Here is a 22,658-nt window from a genome sequence, read left to right as displayed (position 1 = left end):
GGAGGGGCCTCTGTGGATCATCCCACAGATATTTGATCACTTTTGGATCTAGTGAATTTGGAGGCCAGGTCAACTCCTTGATGTTGTTCTTCATGTTTTTTTTTCTTCTTCTTTTTTTAGTTGTTCCTAAAGCGTTTTTGTGTGTGTGTCTGTGACAGGCTGCATCTTGCTGGGGTGACACTACTATATGGTGGGGTTGCTGTCTGGTCTGGTCTGGTCTAGGTGGGTGCTACATGTCTAAGCAACATCCACATGAATGCCAGGTCCAGAAGTTTCCCAGGAGAACTTTGAATTGTCACAAGATAGTCAATGTTATTTGGTTCTCCTGTCAGTGGTCATAATGTTATGGCTGATTAGACAGACTTAGACTTAGACAGGCTTTAATGGTCTACAGGGGAGATTAATTGGCCAAAGGATGAGCTGTTATACAGCTGGTGAGGAGCTCCTCACCTTTCATGGTCAGTGTCTACAGAAACCTCCAGCCAATACAACAGGTGAAAACTATCTGAAGCACAATCTTCTAGTTTCAGCTGGAATAAAGGATTCAAGAAGTACTTAATCATATGATGACAATGATTTTGAGCACTGGTAGTAAATAACTCTTTTGCACATTTAAACACTGGGGTGGTTTCATGGTGATATCTATTAGTTTAAACATATTAACCTTTAACTAAGTGGTTTCCAATAATGGAAGAAGAGGAATTTAACAATAACAAAAATTCAGGTTGTTCCTTCAAGACGAGTGTTTTCTTCCCAACACTGAGCCAGAAATCCTGTCTTTATTTATTAATTTTTATTTATTTATTTTGCAGTTGCATTAGTTAAAATGTGACTCATGGCAAAATATGGATTTTTGGAAATTTTGAACTGGGCTTTATACAATATTCTGTTCTGGAAATGTGTCGGCGTAGATATTTAACCAGATAATATCCATCTGAAAGTGTAATCAAAAATAGCAAATACTCTGTTATGTATATGATATTAGTCTGAAGCTGTAAAACCATGTTAAAGATGAAGAGGTTCAAGTAAAACGCACCATGTCAAGTGATTCCAAACATTCCTGAAACCTTAGACCTCCCTTCCTGCAGACCAGTCATTGTGACCAGGGTGCAGAAAAAAATAAACGTATAATGGACAAATCCGAACTGGACCACAGAAGAATGGAAGAAGGTGGTCTCATCTGACGGATCACATTTTCTTACTATTGTTGCCATGCAGGTGCTCAAAACCGCAAAACAAAGGACGTGGCACAGCTATTTGTTCCAATAACAACAATAATACCTCATATTTAAACACAGCTAAGCCTGTAATTACATGTAGTTGTGCAAATTGATACCTGAGAAGTTTACACAAGCCACCGGAGGAATATTGGCTCTGATCCACTGCAATGAAACAGGCTGAGCTGTGTGCTGTTACAAACATTTGCACATTAGATATTAGACGTATGATTAAAGGTTAGATCCTTAGCTTGTGAAAGCTTAAACAAACGTTTGTTTTTATATCATATGGGTTATGATTAGTTTGACTGGATGTAGGACTGTCCAGCTGTGCTCACCAAAAGGTACAAAAGGTGCCTTACATAACAACGCATTGCCATGGCAACAGACATTTTTCTTATTTCATCAGTGAGCGTCCTTTCACCTGTTTCTAACAGCTTCTGAGTTTTAAGACCCATTTTATTATCATGAAATAATTGAGAGATGAAAACACATGTATCCAAACTGTTAGTTACACAGTTAACATTCTTTTTACACCTCAGTTTTCCTTAGTAGTTGTGAGTGAATGCACAAAAATAATTCTACTAACTGCAAGAGTCGGTAAACGATGTGTAATAAAAAGTTTATATGGACCAAAGGGGCATGGATAAAAGGCTGCTTTACATTTTTGATGGACATAGTCGTGTTTTTGTGATGTACACATCACAGATTTCATACACTTTTACGGAGCCTGTGGAATTTATTAAGCGATGACAATCAGCAACACTGTATACAATGAATTCTGAAAACATTCTGAACGTCCGTGAAACTGAAACTGCACTAAGAGAAGGCAAACAGAACCTAAACAACAAGACGTCGCTATAAACATTTTTCTGGCTTACCGAAGCCGTTTTACAGTAAAATTTCTAAAAAAAAAAAAAGAAGAAGAAGAAGAAAGAAAGAAAGAAAGAAAGAAAGAAAGAAAGAAAGAAAGAAAGAAAGAAAGAAAGAGAATATATTACATAATGAAAAAAATTCTACTGTCAGTCTACCGGTAAAACCAGTCAAAAGTTTGCACTCGCTTTCTCACTGAATTGAATAAGAAGGTGTGTCCAAACTTTTGACTGGTAGTGTAAATATGTTTTTTTTTTTTTTTTTCTGTTCGTACAGCTCAGTCAAATTCCTGTTGGATGTTCAGTCCTCAGTTTTGTCGGTAAAGTATGAGAAGCACCTTGAGAGCAGTATCCCGTGCAACCCTCGGTGGCAGGCTACAGGGTGCTCAGAGTAGAGAGGCAACGGTCCTGCAAGTCAAAAGTCGGGACATGAGCGAACCCAAAACTCCAGCGATACCACATGTGCTATGCGGTCATGAATATTTAAATTATGAAAAGTGGAGAATCTTACTGGTAGAGGGACCCGGTCAACTCATCAACAATGCCACCTGGAAAAATAGAATACAAATGTCAGGCCACAGAGCACAGTATGCGTAAAGTAGTGAATAGATTCAGTACTTACCTGGTGTGCAAATTGTATCACATAGTATGGGACAAATGTAACAGGATGAGCAGCCCTGGGAAGTAAAATAATAGAGTCATGAAGAGGCTCTGGAGAGAATGTTTTAACACAGTGAAAGTACTTACTTGGCAGTGCTCACAATGATCTGACTCCGCTCCATCCTCACAAGGGCACAGCGCACAGTTATGAGAGCAATGCTAAACCAGTGGAAGAAGAATACGATGCAGAGCGATTAGTCGTTCATTTATTTCCAGGCTGGCTGCAACAAAGCTCTAATACATAAAGGGAAAAGGTTAACAACAAAAAAAAAAGCATAAAGATTTGAGGAGCACAGTTGTTACTTGACTTTCTCATTTCAAGATGTTACCTCACAGATGGAGCAAACACTACACAGAGAGCCAGAGTGGAACTGCTGTGCGTCCCCGGCCGACTCCTCTTCGTTTGTGTCAGCCTGGATTTCAGCCTCGTCTGTGTGAAGAATCCACAAAGTATATTTACGGGATTTGTAGCAAGGCAAGCAGTACTTTCTGTATGCTGCTTTTAAAACTTCCATATAACTATACTGACCTCAGAGATCTAGCTCTGCCCAAGCTATAGGTTCAACTTTATGTAAACCTCCTCTTCATTATATATCATGAGGCTGTGGTAACATTGTCACTTGCTTACACTTCTTATACAGCACTGGGGATGAGACACAAGTCTTGTTTAAGAATCAGAATCAGAATCACTTTGTTGATCCCAGGGGGAAATTACTTTTCGTTACAGCAGCTCCTGCTCAAAGTTTACCACTGTTAAGAGCAAAGAGCAATGTAGGCAATAAAAATAAGTAAGAGTAAGTAGACAATTACAGTAAGAATGCTCGCATCAATGTAAAAAAATTAAAATGTATAAGAAATATATATAACAATATGCACAAGCATAAGTGAACCTGTGTTCCAAGTTGTTGCTCTATAATAACAGCAGGAAATTTTTGCACAGCAGGAAATTATAGTACAATAATATGTACAAGTATATGAAGATAAAGTGAGTTATTGTACACTATCAGTATAAATATTGGTTATGCTCTGAGTGAGGAGCAGTACAGGTTGATGGCCACAGGCAGGAATGATTTCCTGTGGCCTCTGTAGTTCATCGTAGTGTGATCAGACGGCAAGAAGGAAAAACTGATAAATCCTCAGTCAACAAACCTTATTCTGCTCTGATGTGATCAAACTTGAGACCAACTTTAAATGGCTCAGTGTCCAAAGGGACATTGTTATTGTGATTGATTTTTCATTTGTTTTGTCTCCTCAAGAATTAGCAGCACAGTTTAAAGTCCCCATAAATTAAATTTGGATTTTTTAAAATCTTCTTTATGCCACCTGCATGCTAATAACTGGCCCAACAATGCCAAATCATACACTTTAGAGCACTTTAGAGGCTGCCATGTTCTGGAAAACTACTTAAAAAGTGTTAACGACCCATCCTTCACTAAGGGGAATTTATGAATTTCCTCCTTTTTTATGTCCCACTCATCCCATTTTCCCTTCTACCACAATACACAGGGGAATCCCTGCTCCTCAGGCCATTGGAGATGTTTAAAACCGGGCTTTGTGGGAGGAGGGCGGCATCTGCTGCTGGACTTTTCACGGATACCGGAAGTTTTCACCAACACCTGAGTTTTGAATATTGCTTCTAACCGAATGTTTTTCATTTGAAGAGTGTTTTGGGCTGTGAAAAGCCACAGTGGATCAGCCGAAGGCCTTAAGGGTTAAGGTAGCGCTGGGTGCCAGCTACTGGACCGATAAGCTGGTCTATTTTAGGGCTGAAATGTATGACAGTGCTCCTAAAGTAGCTCCAGCGAGCTCGACAATGTCAGAAGGCTACTGTAGAGTATTCACTCAAAGGGCATAGGAGACTGGACCATTTATTATCATTTAAAGTAACTTATTGTATGGTTTGGTGTTTTTATATTCTATAAATGCCTTAAATTAAACCTCAGTGTATTAAAAGAGTGGATATACCGTGCTCTTCCTCATCCTTAGTAGTAGAATCTTCTTCTTCCTCTTCCTCAGCTGCATCCTCTCCTTCAGTTTCTTCATCATCCTCATCACTTGATTCTGACTCCTCTTCCTCCTCATCTTCCTCAGCTGCATCCTCGTCAGCCTCTCCATCTTCTTCAGTGTCATCATCATCTTCATCATCATCCTCATCAGCACCCTCATCCTCTTCACTCTCCTCTTCCCCTTCAGCTTCCTCCTCCTCTACCTCCTCCTCCTCCTCTTCCTCTGCGGTGTCCTCATCCTCATCTTCGTCAGCAGCATCCTCATCCTCTTCCTCATCCGCAGTCTCCTCTTCCTCTCCCTCTTCAGCATCCTCATCTTCTTCTTCCTCAGCGGTCTCCTCTCCCTCTGCAGCATCCTCGTCCTCTTCTTCCTCATCAGCCTCCTCGTCTCCTTCCTCCTCAGCCTCCCGCTCTCCCTCATCATCTGACTCTGCTACGCGTTCGTCCTCCTCACCGCCTTCGCCGCCCTCGGCAGTTTCACCCTCTTCAGCCACGACCTCGTCCGCATTTCTGTCATGGAAGTTTTCACTTGCTTCAACCGCGTTCTGTGCACTCACTAAGCGGGAGAGTGGCACCTGAGACGGGCACAAGAGCACCAGCAGGAGCCCCACCATCCAGCCTTTCACAGGTGCCATGTTGGAGGACGAGCACAGCTCTTTTAAGTTGCAAATCCACACCGGATGAACGTCTCTACAGTCTTTGCTCTGTCCTCCCAGCAGAAACTGAAAGAGTTGATGGTTAAACACTTAAAAGACGAGAAAACCGGAGAAAAAAAGCCAGTGAAGTGGATTCAGAGGTGTCGTTCAGGTCTTTGCTCCAGGCTGCGGACAGGGAGAGGTGGGCCGCGCTCACAAGGCTGAAAGAGCAGTGTGTCGGCCTTGTGCTAGGAACACAGAGGACACACAGTGGAAGCACAACTGTGTCTGTGGCGTAGTTGTCGGGCCGCATGTACATGAGTGACAGAGGCACATGTCCAGGAAGAATTCCTTCTGATGCCCTTAACACGGTGTATTAGAGAGGTGGGCGTGGGCATACAGCAGACCGGGGGGTTTGGGACTTCAGAAGGGTGGGAATAAAGTGAGGCCAAAGAACAAATGAAAATGGCGGGGGGGTGGGAAAGTTTCACTACAGACAATAACAACCTGAACTGGAACTTTCACTGGGGTATTATTGATTTGAACTTTTTGAACTTGAACCGGTAATAAGCCAGTACTTCAATGACTACATCTTAGTTCAAATCCTACAAACCACAAACTACCAAATAAAATAAAGACTAAAAATGAAATGGGCTCTCAGCCCAGTACATTTATTGGAGTTGTTTTTTCCAACACCATAAAATCTTCATTGTAGACAAATGTAATAGAAAATACTATGAGGACCGTACAATCATGGCAGACGTGGTATGGTAATATCCCCATATTGGCGGCTTATAAAGTGATCACAGGCCATCTGAACAACATGTCAATATGATGCATGAAGCGGTTGGAAATAGCAGGAAATGTTCTGACATCCCAGAGTTTCCATTTCGAGTGTGTAATGTTTCTACCCACAGATCTTGGCCACACAGCCAGCGAGACGACAGAAAGGAGACCAAAGGCTGCTCGAAATGTTCACTTGCACAGCCACATATTTTCACACACAGCCAGAGGGCAGGAAGGCAGGAAGCGATGACACCGTCTCTCAGAATGAGTCGCTGCTGCAATTGACAGGTGGCCCAACTAACTATTTACAGAGACTCCAAAGACTCCTTCAACAGCATGTGACCTTCAGCAGAGCTTTGGCGCACTGAAACTCTGCACCACGTACCTTTCACGCTCACATACACATGGGATATGTAATAGGAGCCTGGTTAGCTTAACTTAGCTTAGCAAAAAGGCTGGAAATCATTGGCTTTGTAAAAAAAAAAAAGAAAAAAAAATATCTTTCACGGTCAGTACGTGACATGCTAAACTAGGTTGCGGGGCTAGCTATTACCCCTCGCTTTCGGCCGCTGGCTAAGCTAAGCTAACTGTTGACTGGTTCATGATAACGTTGATCTTCTCTATCCAGGTAAATCACACCAAAAAAAAGAAAGAATAATTCATTCAATAAACTGTAGGTACAATTTATTGAACAGAACAACACAAACAAACACTAAAACTGAATATGCATACATTTAAAGTAACATTTCATGTAAGCAACTAATTAGCAAGAGTGCTACTGCAACTGATGCAACCCCTGTAAACACATTTCACAATAAAACCCCATAAAAAGTCACGAGTGAAGGCACTGTGGCACTGACCGGTACATTACATAAAATATATACTGGCACACTATAAATGCGTGCAGTTTTCTTTGGCATTTAAATAAGACAGCATTTACGGAGTACTGTCAGGAGCAGTGATGACACTGAGAGGTCAGTGTTGACAATCTTTGGTCAGGATGATAATGCTGCCAGTGGGACTGGGGAGTGGGCCGTACGAACCCGAGTGAAGTAACATCCCAAAGGCCTAATCAAGTTGAACTGGAAGAGCATGGGAACGCATCTGTGTGGAAGAAGAGGTAGAGGAAGATAAATGAGTGGGGAATTAAAACAAAACCCATTTCAAAGTGCAGACTGTTTTTTAGATACACAGATCGGGCATAACTTTATGACCACCTTACTAATATTGTGGAGGTCTCCCTTGTGCCTCCAAAACAGTTGTGACTCATCAGAGAATGCACATGGTCCTTCTGAGGGTGTCCTGTGGTGTCTGGTAACAGGATGTTGTTAGTGGGGGTCTTTGGGTCCTGTGGGTTGAGGGGAGGGCCCTCTGGATCATCCCACAGATGCTTGATCAGTTTAGTATCTAGTGAATTTGGAGGCCAGGTCAGCACCTTGTGCTGCTCTTCATGTTTTTTTTTTGTTTGTTTGTTTTGTTTTTTTTGTTTGTTTGTTTGTTTTTTTTCTTTGAGTTGTTCGTAAAGCGTTTTTGTGTGTGTGGTCAATCAGAACTATTTCTCCTGTCAGTGGTCATAATGTTATGTCTGAGCAGTGTATATCCTGTTTTGTGCTGAGATGTACCTCTTAATGTAGGTGGGGGCCGAGAAGGTTTGAATGTGCTCCCTTGTGCTAAAGTATCAACAATCCAGCTGAGAGCGTTTGAGCAATACTCCATCTGAGGAAAAAAAACTATTACATTAGCAAACAGTAACTCCTGATCTGAGCTCATTTAAGACACATGACGAAGACATGAGCTTTTTTTTACATTTTAAGTCTATAACAATAATATAGCCAGATATTTATCATTATCGTATAGTTATCGTATAGTTATCATTTCCTATTTGTTATAGTTCTGCATTTGTTTGGGATATACTGCAGTGTATTCACACAGTAAGATGACTAGCAATGCATCCAACATTTACATGCGTGGCATTTTCTTGACTAGTGTGAAAGGCCATATGATCTTTTAATAGAACATAATAATAAACAGTGTTAGGTCAGTTTAATGCTGAAAAGAACCCCAAACCAAAACAAAATTATTTTACCTCATTCTCCAGAGCCCTTAACCTGTGGTCAAAGTCCCTGCTCTCAGTCAGATGTTTAAGCACACCGTCCACTCTATAACAGAGACATGCACTTCAGTATGATGGGGTCAAAAAAAAAAAGATGTAATTTGGCTGCTACTGTACTGTGGTGAAAGACGATGCACTCACTTGACAGACATCCGTTTGAGTCTCTCTGAGTCGCTGCTTTTCTGGATCTTGTTTTGAGCCGTCAGGAAGTCCTCCTTCTGAATGGTCTCCCACGTCGTTAATCTGTTCGCCACTTTCCCACTTAACTGCAACACTAGTAGAAAACATTCACATAGTTAATTGTTATTAACATACGGATCAGCTGTGGGCGTTTCCTGGATTTCAGACTAACCACTGAAGCTAAATCTAAAGAATGAGCTGCCCACAAGAAGACATATAAAATCTGTCTGGTTTTCTCAACTCTATTCCATTAACCAGACTCTTAAGACACCTACTCAAATACTTACCAAAGTGGTGGATCTTGATGGAGGGCACCTTCCGGATAGTTCTCTTGATAAATAGGTTGATGTGAGAGAGGATGATAAACGGAGGAGCCAGGGAAGGACGAGAGTGGTACTGAACTATCAAGTTGTAGCGCTGGAACTTCCAGTAGATGTCGCTGTTTGCCTGAACCTCATTAAAGGTGTAGCTGTGCAGACACAGAGAAAGTAGAGAGGTGAATTAAGAATTCTTTTTCAGCATGTCACACAGTTTGATGAGACTCATTTACCTAAACATGGCGATGAGCAGGTTGATGAGCAGGATGTTGGTGACCAGGAGATAAATAACCAGCAAAATCACCACCAGCCAGTTACTGTACAGAGTTCTGCAAGGCTCTGCACCACCGTCAATCAGGTTCACGTTGTCGGTGCAATTCATATCCCACGTTTTCCCCACTGGAATAAACATATATATATATATATATATACAAATATAATTATAGTCACCAGGGGAACTAATGACTGCAGTGAACTTTTAAAGGCATCACTGGATGTGAAAGAAAAAGCCCAATCGTAAACACTTACCATCAATCTCTTCCACAGGGATCTGTCCAAAGATGTGCAAGTATGGCCTGTAGAAAACTCGGCGAAAGATGCGATCGAGTTGAGGGTCGTAGGAGTAAATGAGAGCCTGATTCGCCACTCCGTACGCCATGAGCCACACCCCGAGGAAGAAGAGGAAGAAGAAGACGTCCTTCATCTGAGCCGGGGGAAAAACATAGAGCGCTGGTTTTTACCTGTGGCCTACACATGCATAATGTAACAATAGCATAATGTCAGTTTACATCACTTTCTCACCATCTTGCCAACAATGATGATTTTTGGTCCCAGCTGCTTGTGAATGGCAAAAATGTGGATGAGGCGAAGGGTGAAGACCATGTAGTCCACACACAGGACGTCCCGGCCAAACCCATATGTCCAGTGGAACATCCTAAAACAGGCGCAGCAAAAGCACTGTGGTTATAGTGACACCTAGTGGGCAGCCAATCATTTTCAAGGCTTTATGCTTTATGAGACTATCGACACGTACTGATGAGAAAGGTTGGGTTAGACATTTGTGAAAACTGTAATCATACTTTGGTTGTGTTTAAAGTTTCTGATAGTAATACAGTGTTGGATGTGTTCAGACTGTGTATACTGTGAATTGATTAGCCACAGCATCAAAGCCATTGACAGTTGACAACTAATGATTATTGTCATTATAATGCATTATAATGGAGATCTTTGGCCCTCACAAACAATCAAGGAGGAAGGGGGGTGGGGGTGTCTGGTCTGGCGTAGGTGGGTGCTACAAGTCTAAATAACATCCACATCCAGAAAGATGATCAATGTTTTTAGTTCTCCTGTCAGTGGTTTTAATGTTGTGGCTGATCGGTGTAAAGAAAAGAAACAACGAAAAGTACCAAATTCACCGGACAAGGAGGCAACGAAAAGTTGTAATCTATGAAGTAACTAAATAAGTTAAACTAATTCAAGGCAAAAATACAAAAGATCTTTATTTACCATAACTGCAGGAGGAAACAAGCAGGCTTTTATTTAGAACAAAGGCTTATTCTGTCTGATAGCTGAAATAATACCACTTTCCCTCGTTCTCATATGTTACTATATGCCCTGTTAAAAGTACTTCGTTTCGCTTTCAAAGTAAACTCAACACTTCCTGTAAGAGCTGTAAAAGACCTCTGGAAGGAACTTTTCATTTCTTCGCAGGGCTTTTATTGTGAAATATTTGCTTACTTTGGAGGAATAATACACAACAGCAAAGAGTTGATATCAAAATTTTAAATCGCATTATAAAAGCATAACCAAGCCAAACTAAAATAAACTTAAAACTACAGTTAAACATTGCATAAGTTCACCAGTGAACACTTTTTAAAATGTTATCGTTTATTTCATACTGGGGGATGATTTTGCTTAGTTTAATATCTACAGCAGATTGCTCTTGTGCCTATTTGTCATCCGTACCTGCAGGTGAGTCCTATGATGAACAGCGTAAAGGCAATGAGGTCACACTTGTTCCACACGTCCTGGATGTACAGCCTGATCCTCTGGCGCAAAGTCTTCGTTCCCAAAAAGAATGTCTTGGAGAAGAAAATATCAGTCAACTCCGCAGAGCCACGAGTGAAACTGCGGCATGAGCCGAGGACGTCCCTCCGCACTCACCTCTCGGATCTCCTCGCACACTATGGTGAACACCCAGAAGTAGAGCACATACTCGGTGACGGCGGGACCGGAAGGCGGCGGGGGTTTGAAGTCGACCAGCAGCACGTAGGCGAAAAGCAGGAGAAACAGGAAGTACATCAGGACGTTGCCCAAAAAGGAGGTGACCGGCGCAAACCAGAACTGGCGCCAGCGGGACACTATGAAAGGACGTTTCGGTGGTCTGTGGGGTTGGGGTATGCCTGTATTTATGTGGGAGGACATGGATTTGTTAGGGTTACTTCCACCTCGCCCGTAGCGTCTTTTCACTGCTGCATCAACAGGACTCACCCTTCATGGTAGCCGTCCTGGGACTGTGTGATTCTTGTGTTTCAGCGTCACTGAAACAGTAAAATCAGCACAACAAATCCTAAGCTCTGGGCCTGGGTGATAAAAAATGTGATATTAAAAAGAAGAAAATGGAGGAATATTACATGTGCTTGATGTCAGAGAAGGAAAAGACGGTGGTCCCATAGAGGCTGTCGCTGTCCCGACCCGGTCCGTCCTCATTAGGCTTGGACTCCTGCTCCTGCTGTTGGTCCTCATGATTCCTTTGAGGTGGAGGATGTTGTCAGATATTAAGTATGATATTGTGAAATAAAATTTTGTACGGTTCTGAAACTTTTCCTTTTCTGAATCAAGACTTATGTGGATTTAACCTGAAGGTGATGAGGTTGGTGTAGCAGAGGATGGGGCAGAAGAAAGTGAGCAGAAGCTTCCACACCTCCGTGGACCTCTTCATGTCGCCCCACCAGATCTGGGACAACAGAGACTGGAAGAGAACAGACCATCTTCACCGACTGCATTTCAAGATGGAACAGGCCCGTTATGTTATTATTCCTTCATTATGTCTAAGTGCTGCCCTCTGTATTTCTCCTAACGACGTAGCTCGACAATCATCGAAGGCGAAGATATTAATCTGATACAGTTCGCCTTATCTTCATATGCAAACACACCTGTACTCCATCGTGGCTGAAGAACAGTCGTGCGTCCGCGCCCATACCCATCTGTAGGCAGGTGGTGCCACCCCACACTGGAGATTTCCTAATGAGCAGGGTGAAGGAGCGGCTCTCATTGCTCCGATAGCAAGAGCTGAAGACGTCTGAGATGAAGCGTAGCATATCCAAGACACATTAAATATAGCTAATAAAGAACTAAATATAATCACTTATAAGCATTAGTGCCTGTAGGTTACATTTTCCACAATCTCTGATGAGCAAAACAATGTCGCAGGAAAATATATGTAGTGCTTCCACACCCAAAAACACCTTTCCTAAATAAAAAATTATACATCAAATGACAATGATGCTGAAGGGAACATCTAAAGAGCTAAACTATAAATTTCTAGGCGTTAATTTTTCACTGGAAAAAATGGAAATGGAAATCTGGATGTATGTCTCACCGTGTGCCAAATTCTCAAACCTCTGGGCCAGCTCTTTCATGGAGAGTTTGGTTTCGGTCTCAACCTCCAGCTTGGACAGCTCTCTCAGTATCTTGCAGCCACTTAGAGCACTCAGCACCGGCTCACCTGCCTGGGAGAGGCAACAGGAAGAGTGCAGATGGAGATCACAAACACTGGTTCACACAGCCATTGTGGTGTTTTCCGTTATGGGAAGTGCTGCTGCTGACATATTCACTGGAGGGAAGTAACCACATTGCACGTTGTTTTTTTTTTAAACTTATGTAGCTACCTAGTAGTGGTACCTAGTGGAGAGTAGGGGATTTCTTCTTTCAAATAAATTGAACAAAAGGAAAACATGTCCTTGTTTTCTATCTCCAAGCTCTTACCATCTCCCAGAACAAAGTGGCCATTTCACTACGGTTCTGCAGGACGGCCCAGATGAAAAGCGAAGCCCAGGGGAAGAGGCAGCGCCTGTGTCGATAGAGGCATTCCCCTCGCAACAGCTTACTGGCACGCTGGGAAGAGTGAATACCAATGAATGGAGAGGTTATAAGCCAACAAATTAAAAACGAAACGTGTCTTCCAACAGCTTTGATAGGTTTCTGTCTTTACCTTAAGCGCTCTCCTTTTAGATGAGATATTCTCCAACTCCAAAGCACCATAGTAGAACGGCTGACAGACGTCACCCATTAACAGTTCCAACACCCCTGACACCTGAAGAAGCAGTGAGTAGAAGTTTTCGTCACATTATTTCTGATTTGACTCGAGTAGAACTAGTCTATAGGGTGGCCTGTCAAACCAACCTCAAAAAGGCTAATTTCCATCCCTGGTCCATTCTCAATGTTCTGTTCTGCCACTTTTGAAGGCGACTCCTGAACGTTAGAAGGTGAGGATGCAATCCCTGTAGTTCCCAGACGCTCCACAAGGCGTCGCTGAAGTAACTGGTAAAGCAGCGTGCCGTCAGCCACGGAGCGGTAGAGGTTTTCCAGCCTGCCGTACGTCAAGTAGTCCAGGATGTTCAAGCCATTCTCAGTGAAAAGACGCACAAACTGGGGCTTGTCATTGACCAGAGCATCCGTCATGGAGTCCTCCAAGTCTTCATACTATTCAAAAGCAATGCATCTATTTATAGGCAGGTCCACACTTATTTTACATCAACAACTTTAAAACAGCAGGAATGAAAGTGTTTCATTTGTCAGAAGCGGTGCAACTACTTTACACATAAAGCATCCGCTTTAGAGTGATAGTCTCTCTCCTCACCCTCCACTGGAAGTCTCCGTTGAAGAGTTCACTCTTGGCGATGTCAACCCTGTTCCATGTGACCGCTAGCTTCAGCTCCTCAGTGTAAGGGCTGGCGTCAACTGATGCACGGTGCTTACTAGCTGAGGAACACAAACACACCAAAACTGGGACAATCAGCTGCTACCCACAAGGAGCTGTTAGCCCTCGAAGTCAATACCATCTCAAATAATAAAAGAAATAAACTGAGAATTCTCTGTGCAGCGCAACCGTTCAATGCTGCGTCCCAGTTAAACTAATTTAATAATGTGTTCATAACAGGGATTAGCTGCATGTACCTCCAACCAATGCTTTTAGCAGCACCGTGTCAAATTCATTGGGACCCTCTTGCTCTCCATGGTAGACTGTAATGAAGTCTCTGTTCTGGTAGATGCTCAGAGCCTGGAGACACAAAACAATGAGACAGAAGATAAAAAATAAATAAAGTACGTATGTGCGAGCTCAACAACTGCTGCTACAGGGAAAGAGATTAAAACTTAGACAAACTGTGACAACGTAGAATCTGGTGACAAAGGGTTTCATCAACTCCACTATCTCACGATGCTGAGCGAGAGGGATTAAGATAACAGAGTGGCTAAAGACAGTCCTCTGTTTGAGAGACAGCAAACAAACGTTGATTACATTACTGCTGGTTAAAACACTGATGAGTCAATAGTCTTTCAATTGCTCACTGTCTGACTCCTCATGACCGAGACAAGAATTAGATATCTATATTAGATATTTACAAAGAAGACATCCTAAATAAAAAAAGCACTGAGCACATCCCAAGCAAAGACTCTCGCTGCTTGTTAAACTGCTGAGTTCTCCAGGGGGTGACATTTCAAGTCCATCACAATGATCTGACAGCAGATGTCCCGAATAGATGTTCTGAATTAGTATCGGGCCCAACCAATGTATACATAAAGTGCTCATTACTGGAGAAGGTCGATCCTTACTCAGCGTTTCGAGAGCGAGCGCGTGTTTATATATACGCCATAGTTTGTGGGTGAGTTCATTGTGGAGCAATGAGCCTGTGGTTTTCAGACAGCTGGCGCAGACTGAGGCAGGAAGTAGTTTGAGAGACTAAAGGCCCACTGGAGGTTCATTAAATGCTCATTAGATCAAGCACAACAGTGATGAAGCGATACAAATAAATTAGACATGATGGTTCTGTACAAAGTTTCATTGAAATCGCAACATTTTAACTGATAGGGAGAATCAACACGCCCCCATTTATCCCTAATGTCACTTATATTATGAAATATCATGCCATGAGTTGATTGTGAGTCTTGACCTTAAGGCTCTGACATAAGAGCAAACTCTGGAGCCAGAAACCCTCTGAGATCACGCATATCAAATGTGAGATCTTGATAATGTAATCAGCGCCTACTAAATATAGAAGGCATAAAAGGCCTTCCTCTGCCAGCTCCGCCTGTGCACACAACAACGCGCTTGTCCGTCTACAGCACTCACCCGCTCAACTAGTTTGTCTGTCTCCGCTTCCAATGGAAAATATTTCTTAAACCGTTCAGTCATTCTGTCTTTCAGGTCCACGTTGGGAACCGCCTCACCGTCGCCCTCGCCCGACGACTGGACACCTGGGTTTGAAGACAGGTTCTCCAGGACATCGCTCAGGAAGTCGGCCATGCCTCCCGAGCCGGCCAGCACGAGCCAGGGCATGGAGGTTTTCAGGGAGAGATCCACTCTCTGAGAGAAAAACCAAAAGGAGCACAAAACATTAAAAACATTTACTTAACTTTTTTTTTGTGATAACAAACACAGAAAGTAGGGACTGTACCTCCAGCATGCTGGCCTCCCCTGATACCAGCATACAGAGGACAGGGATGTCAATGCTGCCGCTGCCTATAAAAAAAAAAGACACATTTCCCAATATATACCTCGATAAATCGTTTTTACACACTTATCATATTTGCAATCTGTATATTTTTTATAGCTGGGAGACATCACAGACATACATCTGTTAGATTGAACAAATCAGGTTCAGTTCTTGTCTCACAGGGTTTTGCACGAGACACAACCTGAAATTCAGGTAGTGGCATGCAGTGGCTTTCATCCAGGGGATTCCAAAGGCTCATCTCATCAACACATGCATTAATAATAGATCGCCACAAGGGGGCGAATAGCCTGAAATCCAGGTTGAGTGTGAGTGTATGGTTGAGGGAGCACATTTTTTTATGTTAATTTTACACACACAAATAAAAATTGTATTGTGGAATCAAGGATAGTATTGAAAAATAAAGGAGAACAATACAGATGTAAAAAATGTAAAAAAAATTTAGTTTAAATGTTAAACACCTTAGTATATCATATATAAGATTCTGAACGTGGATGTGTAATTTATATACGATATCATAACGCCACCTCTCACCCCATATTCCAGTGCGCTGGTGGGAGATGTAGTCCTCCAGTTTAGCTCTGAACCCCGTATCTCCTCCTCTGCGGCCCACACTCCCATCATCCACCAGCAAGAAGGCCTGGTAGTTGTTGTCCAGGCAGCAGGAGTCCCTGGAGGTGTTCTTAACATAGTACTTAGCAGGAAAGCTGCCCTGTGAAACAGAAAACGCATGACAGATTATTTCAGGGTTACCTCGCTTACTGTAAGACCTTTACACGACCTGCATTTAGTGGACCTTTCAAATGTGCTTAAAAAAGGACATGATTGTAACCACAGATGACACACATTAAAAACATTTACTTTATTTTGAGAACCTGTGAGTCACGAAGGGACGGCCCTTCAAACTGAGTGGGTGAATGAAGGTGTAAACACATGAAAGCCTGTACAACCTGAGGGTTGACCAGCTGTTCTCGATTGTGCACCAGGCCCCACGGCGCGATGCCCAGCGCCACCACCTTGTTGAGGGAGACAGAAGAGGCGGCAGTGGCGTGATCTCTCACTGCCTCTCCAACGCACCTCCCCACGCCTTCCCGCAAGCCTGAGGTCAGGATCCACGCTCCTGGGCGGAGAAGTTGGGAAATGAACGACCACAAGAAACTATCATACTTTTTTTTTTTACTTTTGACATTTTACCTTTGCGACCATTCTTACAGGCCATTTTCTGCTAGATTAAACCACCTGTGACCTTAAGACTGAATGGATTCACAGGCCACAGACGTTTGTTTTTACAGAAGAATGACAAAAAATATTACTGATTATATATATATATATATATATACATACATACACACACACACACACATATATATATAATCAATAATATTTATAAATATACTGTATAAAGAGAACACATATATGCTATAGACTGTATAAAGAGACCATGTATATACGGTAGACTAAATAAAGACAGATGACAGAATAGTTCCTCAAAAGCAAAACCAAAGCAAGCAGAGCTCCCCCTGGTGACTGGCTGCAGTAAAGGTCATAAGCCCCTCCCTCTCCATGTTAGTGGATGGGACTTGAGCAAAACTAAAACACTTTTAAAAAAAAAAATTGTATAGTATTTAGAGATAATACTGATGCATATGCAAGCTCCCATTTTTCTGAGAAGTTCCATTTTAGTTAGTTATTGACACTATAGAAACAGGATGCAAATATAAATAAACAAATAAGTACAGTGTGTAATCCAGTATTTCCTTAACTGGTGGAGGAAGAGCAGAGAGCAGTATTAATTAAACGATACGCGAATGAGTCTGGTGGAAGTGTGTGGACGGGTCATACGTCACTGCGGCCCCAGACTCTGGCTCTAAAGATGCAAGATGGTGCAACCTGTATCCCCGAGATGCAGTCTATGACATATAAACCATCTGTACCCAGTAAGCAAATTCTAACTAGACTCTTTGAAACTGCTTGCTTTGTTTGGGATCGGCTGAACAGGGACATGTGTGCCTTATCTACCAAACATGTTCTTAAGTACTTTTTCCAAGCAACACAGCAATTTGCGAGCATGTTTTTATGCGTCTTGCGAGGTTTGTTTTGAGAGAACAGCGGGTGACCTTAGATAACGGGAGATCAGTATCGCCGTGTGCCACCTGCGCTTGGCACGGTAGTCTGGAGGAAATGGCCATTGTAGTCCCAAATTAGGATCAAACCTTAGGGAGTCATTCAGCATAATTGCACTACATATTGTAACAGCTGGTTTCTTCCTGCTAAAAAAAAACAAAAAAAAAAACAAGAGTAGGCTCAACCATTTTCTGAGGAGGCGTTGATTCATCGAGACACACAATTTGTCACTTCCTTAGAGATGTTTACAAATTTGAGAGGAATTTTGCGGCTTGTGTAACGTCTGTGAGAACGGGTAGCGTCCGATGTCGATAACAAAAATATCAGAATTATTTTGGTTCTGTTGTCCTGACCTATAATGGATAACGATGTTGTATTGAGACAGTGTCAGAAAGTTCATAGTTAAGATGAAGGACAATTCTGGCAGATGCAGTTTGTGGTGCGGTTAATGTATTAAATTAGAAAAATTTAATGTGGTTGTCAAAATAGCAGAAACATGTCGGTTGAGCGGTACTATAAAACCACCCGCCTCAGTTGAGTCAACAGCTCTGACTTACTTTAAACAAATACTGAACAATTGAACCTTCGGGAAGATTAGGTTGTTACATCAGAATGCGTTTGTTTTCACCAGTGTACTCAGTGAACTGTCAAGTCGGTGTATATACAGTTAGACAGTTACAAAGGTGTGACATTTTGGGCAGTAATAATAGTGGTAGTATTTGTCAGATTGAGTTTTTTGTGTATGATATAACACAACAAAACGGTTTCACAAGACAAAAGCATTTGCCGTTTTCAATTTATTTCATGTGTCAACAGTGCGGGAAATGATGACATACAGAATTCTGAGCTAGAAACTACTTCAGCGAAAAGGACGAGAAATCCCAGGCTGAGCTTACTGGCACCGCAAACATGCTGAGTTCAGCACTTGTGTTTGACATCGTGGTTAACTAGCACCCACCCTATGACCCAGCTCTGTAGCAATGTTTGTTGAGGGGACTGTCACTGAAGTTAGGCTTCACCGTAAGTTTACCTGTGCTTTGTGAGGCTTTCACTAGTCCCTGCCTGAGGACCTCTCGAACCCAGGTCTTCACCTTTGTCCTGCCTTCTCCGCCCACGACAGACACCACCAGGTTGGGTGCGGGGAGACCCCAGTGAACTGTCATTAGGGTGTAGACCATGGACGGTGGGGTGTCCCATGACAGACGCAGGAACTGAGACAAAAAAAAGAACAATGAATTGGAATTATTTTAGTATCAAACCTAAATCACTGAATCTTTTGCTTCAGTCTTTAAACGCCTCTCATGTGATCTCACTGAGTGCGCTGCCTGTGTTTACTCAGGTGCGGGTTAGGAAACTCCAAAGTACAGACTACTCCAGTCCTTGATGTATTTGAAATTGTTTCGTAAAACAGATCTGATCATACGCTTGAAATGAATAAAGACTTTCTGAGTGTATTTATATCAGGCCACCCACATAGCTATGCCTCTTGCTGGCTCCTGCAAACTGCAACTCTCCGAAGGCGTCCGTCGGGTATTCAGAGGAGTGCTGGGCGCTGTCCCAGTGGTTCACGATCGCCGTGCTGAAATAGTCCCCCAGAGCCACGGATGCATGGGCATTTCTCTCACCCCCACACTGGCACAGTGCGCCATTGCTAAAAGAGAGGTGGGAGGACAATGCCAAGTGAGAGACCGATCACGTTTTGAAGCGTCACGATCAAAAAGCACTATTCGGCGTACCTGAAAGAATCCTCCACAAAGGCGGTGCACACTCTTTTCTTGATGATCTTGGGGATCCAGCTCTGAAAAGATATTTAGCAGGAGTTACACATAGTTTTAAAATCCATTCCCGCTCTTCCGTGCATGTTGCTGCAGGGTGCAGAAAACTCTGCTCAGGTGAGAAGTGGCGTGGAGAAGTATCTGATGATACGCTGGTGAGAAATGCTGTGTTTAAACACCTGGCTGTGACTTCTGACGCCGTGCTGCAGTTTCAGTTCATGTTTGTGTCGGTGTGCGTGTGCGAGGGAGAGACACCTCTTCAGTGCATGCAGTGCATTCTTCAGCACATCTACAAAGCTACATGTCAAACTAGGGAGCCTACTCAGCTTCAGTGTTGTCTTTGCTTAGAGGTTATGTTGTTATCTTATTGGCCCAGCTCGTTTGAAATCTAACTGGGCTGAATGTGACCCCCGAACTAACACCACTGCTTTAAAACTATGTAAATAAATAAATAAAAATGAAAATAAAATACTTTAAAGAGTTCAGTGTTAAGACATGGGTCTCCAGTTTGCTGACGTGTGATCGGACAAAGTTAATCCAGGTTTCTGGCAGGACGTCTGGATGATGAATTGGCCCCGTTCCGTTTAGCTGTGGCAGCAGCGGGCACAACAGTGAACCTGCCCCAACAACTGGCACCAACAGGAACGGAACGCTGCCTTCATTCACGTCACTGGCAAACTTTGCGGACTGTTCAATTAGTTTAAATGCTGCACAGTAAACATATTTACTGCGCCGCTTTTAAGCTAAATAAGTCCGCGTCGTCGATTTACTGTACATAAATAGTTGAGTGTAGTAATATTTGACCAGAGAACCGTGTGTTTTAAAACGACTATAAGGTCGGAGGTGTTTTGTTTTTTTACGGTATCAGTCACTGGCCTGGACAATTATCCGTCGTTGTAAGGTTAGCTTAACTTCCGCAGGTTAAAAGCATTTCACGAGCAGAAGCGAGTAGAAACGAGCTAACACACTGCAGCGCCACGGTGTCTTTTGTTGTCAGAAGCAGACAGCAAACTGTGTCCATTATGTTCGTTATTATCACACGACCTGTGATAACTTGTACCAGTCGGACGAATGCCAGCGAACCGCATCGTAGCTTTCGTGACTCAGGTTCTCAGGAAGCAACTGCCAGTTTTTACACACTTCCCACGTTTTACCGTCACATCTTGGTAGTCATACCAACCGTCTTTGCCAACGTGATATCCCACCAGGAGCCGGGGGATTTTACGGAAAGTTTACCCACCTGGTCCTTCTCAGATTTGCCGATTTTGTCCCTGTCATCGCCGCCTCCTCCTCCTTCTCCTCCCGCGTCTCTCATTTCCTTTTCTGTCGGCCTCAGTGAGGACCTTTAGGGAAGAAACCTCGTTTCTCTCTGTTCATTTCATACTGTTTGGGCTGTTACCAAAACACAATTCTCGCACGTTCCTCTGCATCCAAACAGAAGAAAGTGGGTGCAGCTCAGGCACGCACCTCACAGGTAAAGGTGTGGTTACACGGACCAGCCAAACAAATGGGAAATCCTCCGCACTTTGTGAATAGGAGGAGCCAGTCAAAAAAAAACACAGATATTTCATAGAGGGGTGTGAGCTCGGCCACTGCTGATTGTACGATATGAGTGTACTTCCACCTGTATTGTAACCTACAATAATCCGCCACTCTGCGTGGATTTGATATTAGGTGTGGCGGAATGAAATGTCACGACTGACACACATTTTGACACCATTGTAAGAGGAGACCGGACCCACACAAGCTCCCAGTAATCGAGTTATGATCGGCTAAAAATATCACACAGTCACTGGCTGATTTCCAATACACAGGCCATCAAGGGCGGTAAAACCGCAGTTTAATAGCCACCTCCAGCAAAATATTGTGCGCGCAGAGCCAGCTGTAATAGTATATGATGTAAATGTTTGCTTTTAAAAGCATCTTTACCTCGCAAATCCTGTCTTTGAAAGCAAAATGAGCCACGTACGGTTCAGATCTAACTACAGCGACGTCAGGTGTACACCTACCGAGCAGGTAAATCCAGCAAAAACCACAACTCCACACACCTTTTAATATTAAATATTTATTATATAACCCATTTAAATATTGAAATATTGACATTTTTTATATATTAAAAAGTAGTATAGGTCAAGCATTTCACACAACACTCAAACATCCACATTCTATCAGTGTAAATCTGTTATAAGTACCAGTCAGAACATATACAGAGATATTTGGTTGCAAATATGGTGATAACTCTCCACCACCACAGTCCTTAAGAGCCAGTGTTCCTTCTGGCCCTATCTGCCGAATCCCTGTGGGTCTTTGGCCCCTTTTGACTCCTCTTTTCCGCTAGTCTTGCTGATGTTGTATAACGTGCTGGCGAGGTTGTGAACCTGGCATGTCCCGAGCTGGCACCCACGCTGAGGAGCACGTCGTGGACGTAACCTTACTGCCATTCTGTCGTGGTTGAGGAGGAAAAACAAAGCGGGTTAAAAGTCGTACTGGGACACTCAAAGCATGCAATTTAGATTTCGCTGGCAGCCACAATCACTTCTTAAAAATAGGTGAAGTAGTCTTTCTCAAGAGTTTGCCCTTTCTGCACTCACAGTAGTTTTTGAATATCTTTGTTCCCGTGTTTTGGAGCTTCCAAGTCCAGACGCTGGTCTTCTGAATGAAACGGAACGATCTTCACTAATGAAGCGTGTTGCTCCTGCATGTCTTCTGGCTTTTCCACCCCTGTAGCCTGGACAGTTGCCCCTGAGAGGACAATGTCAGCGTCTGACCTGCGGGTCCAAGGAAATACAGTATTGATTAAGATTAAAATAATATAGTGTAGTTTTTCTTCTTTCTTTTTTGTAAATCTTTTTTTTTAATTTAAATACGTTTGAGGCAGAAAAGTTCTGAATAACCATCAGACGCTGACACATTATCATAGCCACTGTCTGTGTTTCTTAACACTTACTGTTGAGTTAGTCTCAGTGGGGAGGCAGCAGTCAAAGGCACAATGAGTAGCAGCAGAACAGCTATCTCCATACCGCTTTGGCCTAGACCTATAAAAAAAAAAAAAAAGTTGATGAAAACATAATGCATAATGAGTCAAAACAGATAACAATCATGGGTCAAAAATGTTCAAAATATTCTAAACATGAAACTCAGATCAAACTTACCGCTGGAAAAAGGAAAAAACCTGCTGTGGCTTGTTGAGTAAACCATTCGTGTTCCCTCGCTGATTATTTTGCGTCTGAGTCTGTCAT

The 22,658-nt window shown here is 42.8% G+C and overlaps 2 protein-coding genes across 2 annotated transcripts; both read right to left on the bottom strand.

The window, feature by feature from the left end:
• Nucleotides 1–1,820: 1,820 nt before the first annotated feature.
• Nucleotides 1,821–5,745, bottom strand: LOC125022009 (sarcoplasmic reticulum histidine-rich calcium-binding protein). The gene is made up of 6 exons (XM_047608255.1): nucleotides 4,715–5,745; nucleotides 3,079–3,179; nucleotides 2,837–2,908; nucleotides 2,712–2,766; nucleotides 2,601–2,637; nucleotides 1,821–2,497 (listed from the first exon to the last, which is right to left on the bottom strand). Exons 1-6 carry the CDS (start codon nucleotides 5,388–5,390, stop codon nucleotides 2,476–2,478), a joined length of 963 nt encoding a protein of 320 aa, XP_047464211.1. The 5' UTR covers nucleotides 5,391–5,745; the 3' UTR covers nucleotides 1,821–2,475.
• Nucleotides 5,746–6,843: 1,098 nt separating this feature from the next.
• On the bottom strand, nucleotides 6,844–20,924 carry LOC125022328 (transient receptor potential cation channel subfamily M member 4-like). Its single transcript, XM_047608892.1, has 28 exons — nucleotides 20,660–20,924; nucleotides 19,381–19,442; nucleotides 19,118–19,295; nucleotides 18,675–18,855; nucleotides 16,471–16,640; nucleotides 16,055–16,232; nucleotides 15,464–15,528; nucleotides 15,139–15,372; nucleotides 13,965–14,067; nucleotides 13,648–13,769; nucleotides 13,191–13,490; nucleotides 13,000–13,101; nucleotides 12,774–12,902; nucleotides 12,388–12,517; nucleotides 11,942–12,087; nucleotides 11,645–11,757; nucleotides 11,420–11,536; nucleotides 11,277–11,326; nucleotides 10,950–11,188; nucleotides 10,752–10,867; nucleotides 9,588–9,720; nucleotides 9,315–9,489; nucleotides 9,020–9,185; nucleotides 8,757–8,938; nucleotides 8,431–8,563; nucleotides 8,263–8,335; nucleotides 7,799–7,892; nucleotides 6,844–7,280 (listed from the first exon to the last, which is right to left on the bottom strand). Exons 1-28 carry the CDS (start codon nucleotides 20,732–20,734, stop codon nucleotides 7,249–7,251), a joined length of 3,798 nt encoding a protein of 1,265 aa, XP_047464848.1. The 5' UTR covers nucleotides 20,735–20,924; the 3' UTR covers nucleotides 6,844–7,248.
• Between the last annotated feature and the right edge of the window lie 1,734 nt (nucleotides 20,925–22,658).

This window comes from Mugil cephalus, chromosome 16 (assembly GCF_022458985.1).
Source record: "Mugil cephalus isolate CIBA_MC_2020 chromosome 16, CIBA_Mcephalus_1.1, whole genome shotgun sequence".
In the NCBI taxonomy this organism is placed as follows: domain Eukaryota; kingdom Metazoa; phylum Chordata; class Actinopteri; order Mugiliformes; family Mugilidae; genus Mugil; species Mugil cephalus.
This window is presented reverse-complemented; position numbering and strand designations above follow the sequence as displayed.

Coding starts and splice junctions, on each gene's coding strand:
- LOC125022009 (XM_047608255.1), bottom strand. CDS start 5,390: ATGGCACCTGTGAAAGGCTGGATGGTGGGGCTCCTGCTGGTGCTCTTG. Junction 2,767..2,836: donor ATCATTGTGAGCACTGCCAA/GTAAGTACTTTC, acceptor TTTACTTCCCAG/GGCTGCTCATCCTGTTACAT. Junction 2,638..2,711: donor TGATACAATTTGCACACCAG/GTAAGTACTGAA, acceptor CTATTTTTCCAG/GTGGCATTGTTGATGAGTTG.
- LOC125022328 (XM_047608892.1), bottom strand. CDS start 20,734: ATGAGAGACGCGGGAGGAGAAGGAGGAGGAGGCGGCGATGACAGGGAC. Junction 12,903..12,999: donor CTAAAAGGAGAGCGCTTAAG/GTAAAGACAGAA, acceptor CACTCTTCCCAG/CGTGCCAGTAAGCTGTTGCG. Junction 11,189..11,276: donor CAGGACGGCTACCATGAAGG/GTGAGTCCTGTT, acceptor ACATAAATACAG/GCATACCCCAACCCCACAGA.